General features: G+C 38.4%; 1 protein-coding gene across 6 annotated transcripts in view; it reads right to left on the bottom strand.

Annotated features, from left to right (window-relative positions):
* The window catches only part of l3mbtl3 (L3MBTL histone methyl-lysine binding protein 3), a 62,390-nt gene extending 56,909 nt beyond the window's left edge, over nucleotides 1-5,481 (bottom strand). Inside the window, exons 1-3 of one of the 6 annotated variants that reach the window (XM_088626896.1) lie at nucleotides 5,359-5,481; nucleotides 2,936-3,039; nucleotides 744-855 (exon numbers count right to left, since the gene is read on the bottom strand). In XM_088626896.1, the coding sequence (XP_088483022.1) occupies nucleotides 744-855; nucleotides 2,936-3,037 (214 nt within the window). In that variant the 5' untranslated portion in view covers nucleotides 3,038-3,039; nucleotides 5,359-5,481. Of the gene's footprint in view, nucleotides 1-743; nucleotides 856-2,935; nucleotides 3,062-4,885; nucleotides 5,188-5,358 lie in introns of those variants that run through there. The other 5 variants (XM_088626899.1, XM_088626893.1, XM_088626898.1 and 2 more) reach the window with 5 other exon arrangements.
* Between the last annotated feature and the right edge of the window lie 6,575 nt (nucleotides 5,482-12,056).

Genomic DNA, 12,056 nt, shown 5'->3' with positions numbered 1-12,056 from the left:
AACAAGCTGCAAAGGCACAGTTTTCCTTGGAAACCACTGGTAGCTTTTCCTTGGAAACACTCTCACACACATTTAGGATAGAGTGTTTGGCAAAGATGGTATTATTAAAAATACTGTTTCCTATATTTAAATGATATTACAAGAGAAAAGGTTGCCTGCTCCTAATTGCAACTGAGCTGTTTCTGAAAACAAAGTATTATTCAATACGTGAATCTCAGTCAATACTCAGTCAAATTTGATACCATACGGTACAAAGTTCAACAAAGAAAAGAAGTGAGGGAGAAGTCGCTCACCTTTTTTTGTAAATGGATCATAGTAAAAAAATATATTTTACAAAGTGTTTATCAGTGTTCATGTTCACTTCATTTGACTTTACTATTACTATTTAGTTTACAAATACATTATCGTTATTGAAAATGAGTAAGACTTAGTGGTTTTGGAGACTTCAATAGGAAAACAATGTCCCGCTCTGAGGACATTTTCCATCTTTTTTCTTGCTCATTAGTCTAGCACCTTTCAAAACAGTAAAATATTCTCCTCCTTTGTTTATGCAGTTCTTGTTTCATTTACTGTAACTGCAGGGCACGTCACAGAATACACCACAAATCAAGCAAACATTCACGTTTTGCTTTCAGTGCCTTTCACTGGTATTTCTTAAATCACCATTTCTGCAACATATAGGTCCAGATCCAGGCAATTAGTGAAAATGGTTAAATTTTTTAAATATTAAGCATCACTCTTGCCTTCCTGTGCAGTGGGTACAGCCCATGTTGTTGTAGCATGTGCCTTTTTGACACTTTCCACTTCAGTCTCGTCATTGATCACCTCCAAAACTCCAAATTCATTCACACGAAACTAATAGGAGAAAAAGTTTGAAACAGAGCGAAAGTGCTTTAATTGGAAACAGTTTAACCAGCAACACGGCATCTCCACCTGCCACACACAGGTAGATATTCTGTGACACTGTTTCACATACAGTTTGTAATTAATATTTGTTTAGTATACAACATAGTCCACACATTAAAAACACAAAAAAAAAACAAATAGAAGTAAACAGATAAGTCATATGAAAGAAAAACAGAAAAGTGCTGACTTCATAAGTATTCCAGCCCTTTGCTGTAGCAAATCTAAATTAATTTAGCTGTATAAACAGACCTTAATGAGCCTCACAGTTAATTGAGAGGCCCCTGCCTGTGTGCAATAATAATAGCTCACATGGTTTCAGAACTCAAACAACTATCTCTGTACGTTTCTTAGGACAGGTAGTGACATTCAAGCAAAAATCCAACCATGCAGACTAAGCAGCTTTCAAAGAAAGTCAGAAATAAAGTCATCTGGTAAGGGAGGCCACCGTGAGGCCAATTTCCAGCTTTGAAAGAACTACAGAGTTTCACGGCTGACAGGGGAGAAAATGTGCATCGATCATGAATATCCCAGTCATTTCCCAATTATCTTATTTCACAAAGCTGGCTTGTGTGGCAGAGTGGCAAACCCAGCTCAAATCCCAGCACTTAAAGAATAAGGCACAATTGCGGCAAAACCACCTTTTGGGCAGACAAGGCAGACAGATTGTCACTTTTTGGTGCACAGTATTTTCACTGTGTTACATGTGGCACAAAACCCACACAGCAAACCAGCCAGTCAGCAACATCTCTGAAATCAAGCACGGTGCTACGACAGTGCTTCTCCTCAGCAGCGTCCGGAAAGATTCTTAAGATTGAAGGAAAAATGGCCAGATTCAAGTGCAGGAAAATACTGGAAGAAAACTTGTTTCAGTCTGTGAAAGACAAAAAACCTCACCTTTCGGTAGGACAATGATCCAAAACACAAGACCAAAGCTACGCTGCACTGGTTTAAGAAAAAGAAAGTAAAGTGGCCCGATAAAAGTCCTGACTTGAATCATATTGAGGACCTGTGGAAAGACTTGATAACTGCTGTCCATAAGTGACCAACGGGTAAACACTGCACACATCCAGTGGGAAAAGCTGGTAGGGGCCCAAACATATTTGCTGCACAATTTGTTTCCACCAAATATCGTGTTCATGGGTCTGAATACTTATGCAATTAACATTTTTTTCTACCTAATTTTACTGACATTTACTGTAACTTATCTTACAAGTCTTTAGTTTGAGCATTTACTGTAGGTTTCGAGCAAAATATTAAGTTGTATATGAAATTAGAGACATTAAAATGTATATGCACCAGTTTATAATTAGAGAACACCATAAGAAGAGTCTTGAGTACTTTTTCAAGTATACAGTACTAACACCTAAAAAATACAAAAACAATATAAAAAGATCAAATCCTGCCAAATATCGTACAATACCCTACAAATACTGTTAATAATAAAATTAATTAATTGAATCCAAAATGTGAAACATGTAACTGTTAGGTTTCACCAAAGGTGAAGTCCTTTACTTACTGAAGACCATTGATCACACAGTACTCATTGTACTGAAAATGTGTCCCTTTGTGTTCATAAAAATGAGACGTCTTCGGAGAACTGTATTTAAAAAAAACGTAAAACTATGAAATTGCTTAAAGCTGACCCTTTATCTGAAGCTGCTACAGCACCTCCTGGGAAAATATATTCTGAGCTAATGTGTAAGTAGAATATAACATGGACCAGGAGTTCATCATTGCTTTTAGTAATTTCCTTGTTACAGTGACCCATCTCAACTTTCACAAGGGCTTTGATGTACCTGCTAGATCTCCTTTATCAGTTTTATTTGCTTGCATTGGTTAGTATTGTCCCTGCCTGGTCTCTGACAGACAATGCCAAAATATTTCTTCCCATTCATACATTTGTACAACATTCAGTAAATGATTGTTACTTATTATGCTTCAATAAAGGAAGACTAGATAAAACAAAGCATTCAAAATCCAAGAGTTAAAAAAACTAGGCATTCTGAATTGGATGTCCCGACAGTCTCACCTTCAGCTCACTTCCTAGAAGAGTTCCAACTCCATCTTTCCAGTCCATTGCACTGTAAACATCAAAGTCTTGAGCTCCTAGACTCGCAGGCGATTCTTCCATATCTTTTAAAAAAAGTACAGCACCCTGAAAAGCACCATTTGGGAAATGAACGGCCTCTTCTTACAGATCACAATGGGACATGGATCCCTCAGCACAGAAAGGTGAAAATGCACCAATGCCAAGCGCCGCTGTATTCACAAAACTTCTTTCTAGGTCTTATGCAATTAATCGTAAACATGTTTTTAATTTTGCGAAGTAAGACAAAAACTGCAAATAGTGTAGGCTTTACACAATTAAAACATAATTTAAATAATGTATTCAGGGAAATGCAAGGATTTTTTTAACCTAGCCTGTCTTTAGATTTAAATTTATCATTTTCTATTTGTTATGTACAAGGGAATAATGTTTAATTGTTGTTATGTGCCTCCACCACAATCATAGGCTCCTCTATATTCCTCCCACAGTCCAAAGCCATCCTGTTCTGATAGGTCAACTGGCTTCTGGGAAAATTGGCCCTGGTGTGATTGTCAGTGTGTACGAGTGCCCTGTGATGGACTGGTGTCCCATCCAGGGTGTATCCTGCCTTGTGCCCATTGTTTGCTGCTATAGGCTCTGGCTCCCCTGTCACCCTGAACTGGACAAAGTGTTTACAAAACAGATGGATGGATAAATTGGATTTGTATAGTTTTCTGATGTCACATTTTCATGCTATTTAGTCCTATTCCTTAGGTTACAATTTAATTCTTCCTTTTTTTTCGAGGGAAATGAAACGCTGTTTTTTTTTTGTATATAATAACGTATATTCAAACCTGTTAATGATGGGTGCAGAACAGCTCATCTAAAAGGACAAAATTACCTAAACGCTGGCATTTATACACCGCTAGAGGTCACCATTGCCCAGGTTAATATAATTCTGCGCTTGAAACTTTCGAGAGCTAATTTAACAATGAAATGACAATGAAAAAATGGAGACAAATGTTCTATATTATAGACCATAATTCATGATACATAAAAGATTGTTTTCATCAAACAGCAATAAAATTCATAAGGTTATCCATTACTTGTGCGTTACACCTTAAGACTTTATTTAGTAATTTCAGTTATGAAATTTATCATATATACGGTTCATAATATGCGAACAACGTGCTAAAATTTGCTTCAACTATGAAAAAAAATAATACTAACAGCAATATCTGACTAAGCTGAAGTCTTCTATTAGATTTATGTGTTTTCATTAATGGTATTGAAAGTATCTACATTTTCTTCGCGCTTTCTCAAGGCGTTTTATTGCAATACGTACAGTACAGGAACAATAACGGCCATAGATCACGAATTCAACAGACTTCATTTCATTTCACGGTAAAGGTGTGAGATACGTAACGCAAAACCAAAATGAAGAGAATAAAAAAAACTGTCATCACAAAAACTGACAAATATAATAAAATTACTCATGTATTTTATAATTAAGGTAATCATTATTATAATGAACGCATAAGCGAAAGACAAACACTTCATGTTCATGTATTCCTTTTCATCTTGCTGTCAATTTCCTTTCCTCGATATTGGGGATTTTTTTATACTTATTTTTAGATCTCTTCCTCAAATACTTTTCTTTTTTCGGTGAATAAGACACAGTTCAGCGCAAGTTTAATATTAAATTACTTTGTTTCTTTTCACTTGCGAAACTAGGAGCTTCATATTTACCGATGTCCATGCCCACGCAAGACGCGTATCATGCATTGAACTGAGGTCCGTAGCTGATAAACACTTTTCTTTTCTCTGATACTATTTAATGTGTTTTTAAAGGCAGTTTCCCAAAATGGCGGAACTGGAATATACTCTATATAATTCTCATCCACAGGCCCTTAGACACGTTGCATTCAAACAAAAAAATATAATTTTACTTACTATAAAGCCTAATGATAAGAAATGGTGGCTTAAATATTTATCTCTTGCCCTCTTTATCTCTTGCTCCCAGCGCCCAGTTTCTGCTGTTTCTCACCCAGAGGAAGGAATTGCTCTAAAACTGGCATTATTCTTCAAAGAGTTCAAATAAATCATAAAATTGTCGTCTCCTGCAAAATACAATGGGAGCCAACAATGACTTCCATCGTAAGCAATAATTTTCTGGGCTACTTTTATTGTAATTTTATTGTGTAATTCATTTCATGCTCTATCACACTCAATCCTCTTCCTGGCTAAAATTATTGATGACACGTCCAGTCGATTTGTACTTTATTTCTAAGTTTCAAGCTAATTAAAACGCGGCAAACCTAAAACGAAAGTAAAAGATAGTCCCGTACACCTAACTGTAGGGAAGAATTTGTTGCACAAACATATTGATTTAAAAGTATTGTTGTTTAAATTTGTCTGTTTCTTACCCAAATTCTCTCACGAGTACTGACAAATTGCTCAGACACCATTCAATGCGCATGAGCGGAGAGACGAGCGAGAGCTGCAGAATAGCCTATAACACATGATACCGAAGTTTTGCCAGCCTTAAAAAATACGAAATCTGTTCATCTACTTGTAGTTTACTGTTGTTGTCCTTAACAAAGAGACGTCAAGACAAATAGTTGTCATTGGATCGCAAACTATGCTGTGCAGATGTAGCACTTGGGAAATCAAATTTCTATTTGTTTCGTTATGAGTAGTAGCGGTTACCATTTTGTTACTCAAAATATACTAGCTTGTAAGTGAGCGGAAATTATTCCCTCTTTAAAATAACCTTTCAGATTAAATCAGATGTTTTGAAATAATTCGTACTATACGTAATCGTCTTTTTTTTTAAATAATGACTAATTATTACAACCTAAAGGTATAACTTCGGATATGTCATGCGTTGGACTTTATTGCAGCGTTTCAATCTATTTCTGGATACAGCGAAACGAATGAATGAACGCAAGTGAGGCTGTACATAAATAAAAGATTTATTAATGTCGACACGGAAACGTAAAAAAAATATCCGTACGAAAGTATTTTTTTTCCCGAAGTAAAATATCAACACTAAGAAGCTGAAATACTGTGTCACTTTGATTATGTAAATATAATGTTGATTTACAATATCGAGCGGTGCTTTTTCCGTTGTCTCTGGATTCGATCAAATTAAAACACTTTAGTCATTCTTTATAGCAGGTGCTCAGATATCCTCTTGAGTTGATAAAGAACGTGGCTCATATCGATCCAGTATCAATGTATTGGCTGTTTGTGTAAACATACTGTACACGAATACAGTATGAATGGTCGAACAAGCGATACAGTACTGTATAATTGTGTAGTATTTTAAACCCCTTCAGAGGAAGATAAATCTGAAAACATGTTCAGCTAAACAAAAAAAAAAACATTTTGAAACCAGATACTGTAGGTTCTTTAAGATTTACATGCGTTTTCTGTCAGTGCATGTTGTTAAGAGACGAAGTTTTTTTGTGGAAAAGAGACTAAAGATAAAGAGGGCAGGCATGTGACTTAGCTAGATGGGTGTTCAGTGTCCCTTATTCAATATTTTGAATCCTGACTTCTCTGTGGTGCATGGAAAAGGCAGTTTGTTTTAAGATTGTAAGGTGCACGAGGTGATGGGACATACCTGTACAGTACAGTGCAGTACTGCAGAAAACACTGCTGTTCTTTAATCTTTCCTCTTTAATCATTCCTAATTTCTTCAATTAGCTAGCTAAAATCAATCACTGCTATCCTATACAATGGAGCACATCAAAGTATACAGAAGGTCACAGTATACTGTAGATGATGCTGATCACTTTCAGGAGAGTGAGCTACTGTATATAACAGACTCCTGAAAAAGACTCAAAACGATGTCCTCCACACTCTGTTGTTAATCTTCTCAGTTCTCTAATGGGTCTTTCTGTCCAGCCTAGGCTGTTGAACATGTAGCTGTAGCTGTTTGCACTGTTCCACTGTGGCACATACTGTAAAAGCAAGTTACCACAGAGACAATCAAACCACGGACAATATCATCAAGATTTTTGGGAAATACAATATTCCACCTCCGGCTTGCTATTTCTCCCTCATCTACTGGTGGAAAAGCACATTCACTTTTTATTCGGTTGCGACTTAATTCCTCTTCTACATAATGGACTCCCGCATTCTTGAGTTTTGTTCACACAGTACAGTCAGCACAAGTGTGTGACAGCAGCATTGCTCCTAGGACTTGAACATACTGTACTATATTACCATCTCTTTCACAATCCTAACTGCTGCTCCTTACTGCAGCTTACGGTAATTGCTCTGTAGTTTTACAGTATTTGTGCTATTTTATCTCAGTATAATGTGCTATACAGCATATCATATGGAAATTCATAAGTGACGTTTAGTAGGGATTACAAGAAGTCCATCTCACCCAGGTTAAATCGTAATCTTTTCCCAATGTTTGCTACTTATCACACTCAATTTTTACTTTGAAAGATGTACTGTATTTTGCGTTGTGTCTCATGTGTCTCTCCTCTATCCCATTTTCACCTTTCTGCTGGTTAAATCCCCTGAAATGGCATCCTGAGTCTTCTATGTTTATGGCCATGGGGCTGCTCCTTTACCAAGTGGGTAATTATACTATACCAAGTCATTTATTATACTTGAACTACTCAATCAACATTCATAAATCATCTGATTCCTGGATGACATTATTCCTCATGAAGTATAAATGTTTTAACTCCAACATTATCTGAACTTTGATTTCACTTCTGCGCAGTTCCCCATTCCTCACTGGTGTCTGCTTGAATCTCCTTCCTAAAATATTCTCTGTGATGTGCCGATGGTGCTGAGCTCTTATCTGGTGATGTGCATTCAATTCTGCTTTTGATATCACATTGAACATTCATTTTGTGCTGGACTTTGTTCTTCTTCTTCTAAGAAGAAACTCTGCAGAGACGTAATAACATGAGAAAGGTTACTAATGCCAGGAGGCCATTCGACCCATTCTCAACATTTGGATGCCAGTAGCATAAGGAGCCAAGAATTCCATCGAGAAATCCCACAGGCTCAGCTTCAATATCTTGGCAAGGGAGCTTGTACCACGCTCCCATGTTCCCCTATGTAAGGGAGTGTTTTCACTTTTCTGTCCAATATGCTCCTGAGGTTAATTTCCACTTGTGTCCCAGGTTCCTTACAATGTTGGTAATCTTGAAGATGTACAGTTCCCTGTACTGACTTGGTCAATTCCTTTCAGCTTTTTGAACACCTGAATTAAACACTCAGCTCTCTTAATCACTCCAAGTGTGACATTCCTTCCAGACCACGACGTAGTCCTTTTTTACTGCATCTAGAATAGCAATATTTTTCTACAGTGTCCAGAATTGAACAAAATATTCAAAGTGAGACCTTAAATTTACATGGTACATTACATGCCTTTAACTACAGTATATTACCCAAATTTTTACCAGCCATTTTACTATTGCTTTTGCTATTTTTACTGCACTCTCTAGAATACATAAGTATTGAGTCAACATGAATCTGAGATATTTTCCATTCATTGCTTCGCTTCTTGTCCATTACCACCTACAATTTTCTTTACTTAGACAATACATTATAGCTGTCTGCACAAACTTGCATTTATCTAGTTTGAATTTCTTTTGACAGGTACCTAAACATTCTCCAGATAGTGCCTCAGATTATCCAAATAGTGCCTCAAAAATGACTTGCATTGTTGAAATTTATTTTCAACTCCACCTACTTTTGCATCATCTGCATATTTATCAATGTTACTTCAATGTTACTGTTACCACCTACAAATATACCAGAGTCATGATCATTGATCTGTTTTTATAGATCTCAAATGTCAAAAAGCTTTCATAGAACATCCAGTAAACAGTCTAGCTAATGTATTTGTTAGACATATTCACTGTATTTGCATTTGAAGTGACTAGTTTTTAATAATCACTTAAAAGGCTTCAATCCAGTCATTAACAATTAGATAGGCTGGTGTTTTTTTGTGTTCATCTGATTCAATTGTATTTGTAGGTCCCATGATCTTTCCAAGCCCAGTCATTCCTGTTCAGTTTTATTTTGTATATTTTATCGATGTTACACATTTTTTATGCTGTTTCCTGTACTGTAAATTCCTGTTTAGCGCTGTGATGCCACTTTTTCGTTTTGCTGCCAAAACCAAATCTAAAACAAAGCCTTATTAAGTAAAGATAATTAGAAGTGCTTTCTGCGGCTCACAGTTCATTCTTTTAATTAGCTAGAGTATTCCATAACCTCTATAAATGGGTAGCTCCAAGTATCCTTTTGAAACATCCTTCGCAGCCTTCTCCTTCAGAACGGCAATCGGCTGCATATAGTGCAGCCAGTGAAGCAAATCAAAACTATCCTATCCCCCTTTTGCATTAATCACCTGAGCTTCATCAGGCTGCGTACGGGTCAGCTTGCTTGAATGTCTCAGCGGCCGGCTGGACGAGGAAAGACTTCTCAGACACGCCTTTGTGTGCTCTCGTACTTTCCCACTCTTTTATCGTCTCCAGTAGTGCTGGGTGTTGGATTACAAGCCACAGAACAGAAATAAAATGAAGACAGAACAGAGTTCAGTCTCCAGTCGATGTCTATCTCATTGGCATTGAAATCCCGGTTTCAGCTCATCTGGGCTTTTGCAGGTTGCACTTTTGTCTGTCATACTGTGGAGGCTGGAGGATATCCAGCTCCTCAACATCCTACAGACGACAAAGTGCTGTTTGAAAGGGAAAAGCTGCAACCCCAGCTTGCCCCTCCAGACAGGCGCGGTGGCCTGTCAGGTGTTAGTGATGTCACAAGCACCGATGAATGAGTGTGGGCCACTGTTGCACTCACGAAATCCAGCACAAACATTTCTCAACAGCCCACTGATATTGCACTTTTGACCCCTTATATTTAGTTTCCCTTTTCTCTCACATGCTTTTTCCATGCAGTTATTACCAACAGTAATCTTTACAGTTATATTATTGTGTATGATTATGCATTGAAACTGCTTTTTTAATATGCGTAGTCAGTCCAAAGCCATAACATTGTGTCTCTTTTCTTTTCCTTTCAGCATGGAATAAACCTTTACCTGTTCCTTTGCAGCCTACACATGCTGATGCAGCTCCCTACTTGAACTTCTACAACCTAAACTTGCCCACATCCTATTTAAACTGTACATATCACATTTTCTGTTTGCTCATTTGCATATTTGTTTTCACATTCAGCATTTGCTCTCATTGGAGTCAGAGAATACCCAACACCTGACTCAGGAAGCTATGAAAGTCCAACTATTTTGAAAGAAAAAGCCAAATGAAAGTAGAAAAAAACACACACTTTTCATTTTCACCTTCAGAGTTTGCCCTTGCCAGAGACAGACCTTACTGTGGCATGCTCCATGGCTTCTCCTTACTGTATGTGCTGGCATTCAAACAATGTGGTCTTTTAACTAATTAGTGACTTTCCTGCTATCCTACTTAGATGGTAAAACGCACATTCTGACACGGACAATAAGAAGGCTTCACAAGCCAGAAAGGCGGTATACGCCACAGATGTAGAAAAGATCAACTTAACCGTATTCCTCTTCCTTCCATAATCCTGGCCAACGTGCAGTCACCTTGCTACTGCAACGTGATTCAATTGACGAGCTACTGTACAAGCCAGCGGAGTACAGAGATGCCTGTCTTTTATTTTTTAACAACTTTCCCCCCATGGGGATAATAAAGACTCTCTCTCTCCTCTTTTTCTTCTGCTTGCTTCAAGAGAAACAGACGCTTCCAGCATCTCAGTAGGCCATAGACTTCAGCTGATCTAAAAGTAAACCCAAATGGGAAAGCGTTATTTTTTTTACATATCTGCCAACAGTTGGTCTTGCCATCTTCAGTCTCTTGTCTGTTTACAAGTACCTACTGTATATGCGCATCCTTTCCCAAGCAAGCCTCTCCTTGTGATTTCAAAACAGTGTGAGTCTCCATATTTCCTTCTGTTTCTTTGTGCTATTGGACTGACAGCTCATCTTCTTAAAGCTCCTAATAATCCCCATCTCTGAACTGGCTTCATCACTGTTCTCCTCCCCACTGAGTGCTGGTGTGTGGGGAGTGTACTGGAGCACTATGGCTGCCGGCGCATCATATAGGTGGGGCTGCACACTGGTGGTGGTGGAGGGTAGTCTCCATTACCTGTAAAGCACTTTGAGTGGAGTGTCCAGAAAAGCGCTATATACTGTAAGTGTAAGCAATTATTATTATTATGTCTATCCTTTCTTTTGCCTTTCTTTCTACTATGCAGTGAGAATCCCAAAAGAAGTTAAATTGTAATGAATAAAGATGTTCAGTTACACATGGTACTATTCTGCATTTTCTCTCACTAGATATGTACAGTACGTTACAGTGCAACATTGTGCAGTTATTTTTTCATTAAAAAAATCTTGATATAATGGACTTGACTGCAATTTGTATACAAATATCCTAAAAAGGGATCGAATCACCCTTTTGTGCGGCAGCTCAGAATTATTCTCTCATCTCCATCTCTACACACTTCATGGAAACAACCAGTTGCCATAATGTGCTTCGTGCCTCCAGCTGCTTCTGATGTCTTCGCTCCCCACGGTTCCAGTGCATCCTTGCTTCTCTGGCCGCTGACATGTGGCCCCCCCTGGGCCGAGCGTACGGCATCATTCAGCCTCAGGTCCGGGCTTTTCGTTCACAGCCCTCTCTTCCTTGCTGCCAGGGCAGCTGTGCTGTCGTTCACTTGCTCGCGCCCTAGGCAGTCGCACTCTCTTGCGTCGCTTACTGTTTCGTTGTCGAAATATCCAACCCAACGCCCTGTCTCTGTGCTTGTCTCCTTCCCCTCGCCTGTCCTGTTTCCAGTGTCTAAGTAGGAGCCCTCTCGGCCACTTCAAGCATCGAGTCCAGGCTTCTCATTCACAGCTCTCGCCTGGTGTCCACATTTCAGCTGCGGCTCAGGCAGAGCTGGCAATGGGCATCACTTCTGTAATGACTGTTCTTCATCTTTTGAAGACATAGAACTTTTCACCGGCACCACGCACTGTGCTTAGACTTAATGTCTTTAAGTAGCACCCTCTCTTTGGGGTTGCGCTAGGAGCCAGAATCTGTTCTCATCTGGATCAGCCATCCCT

The sequence above is a fragment of the Lepisosteus platostomus genome, chromosome 3, assembly GCF_059453375.1.
Source record: "Lepisosteus platostomus isolate fLepPlt1 chromosome 3, fLepPlt1.hap1, whole genome shotgun sequence".
NCBI lineage: Eukaryota > Metazoa > Chordata > Actinopteri > Semionotiformes > Lepisosteidae > Lepisosteus > Lepisosteus platostomus.
This window is presented reverse-complemented; position numbering and strand designations above follow the sequence as displayed.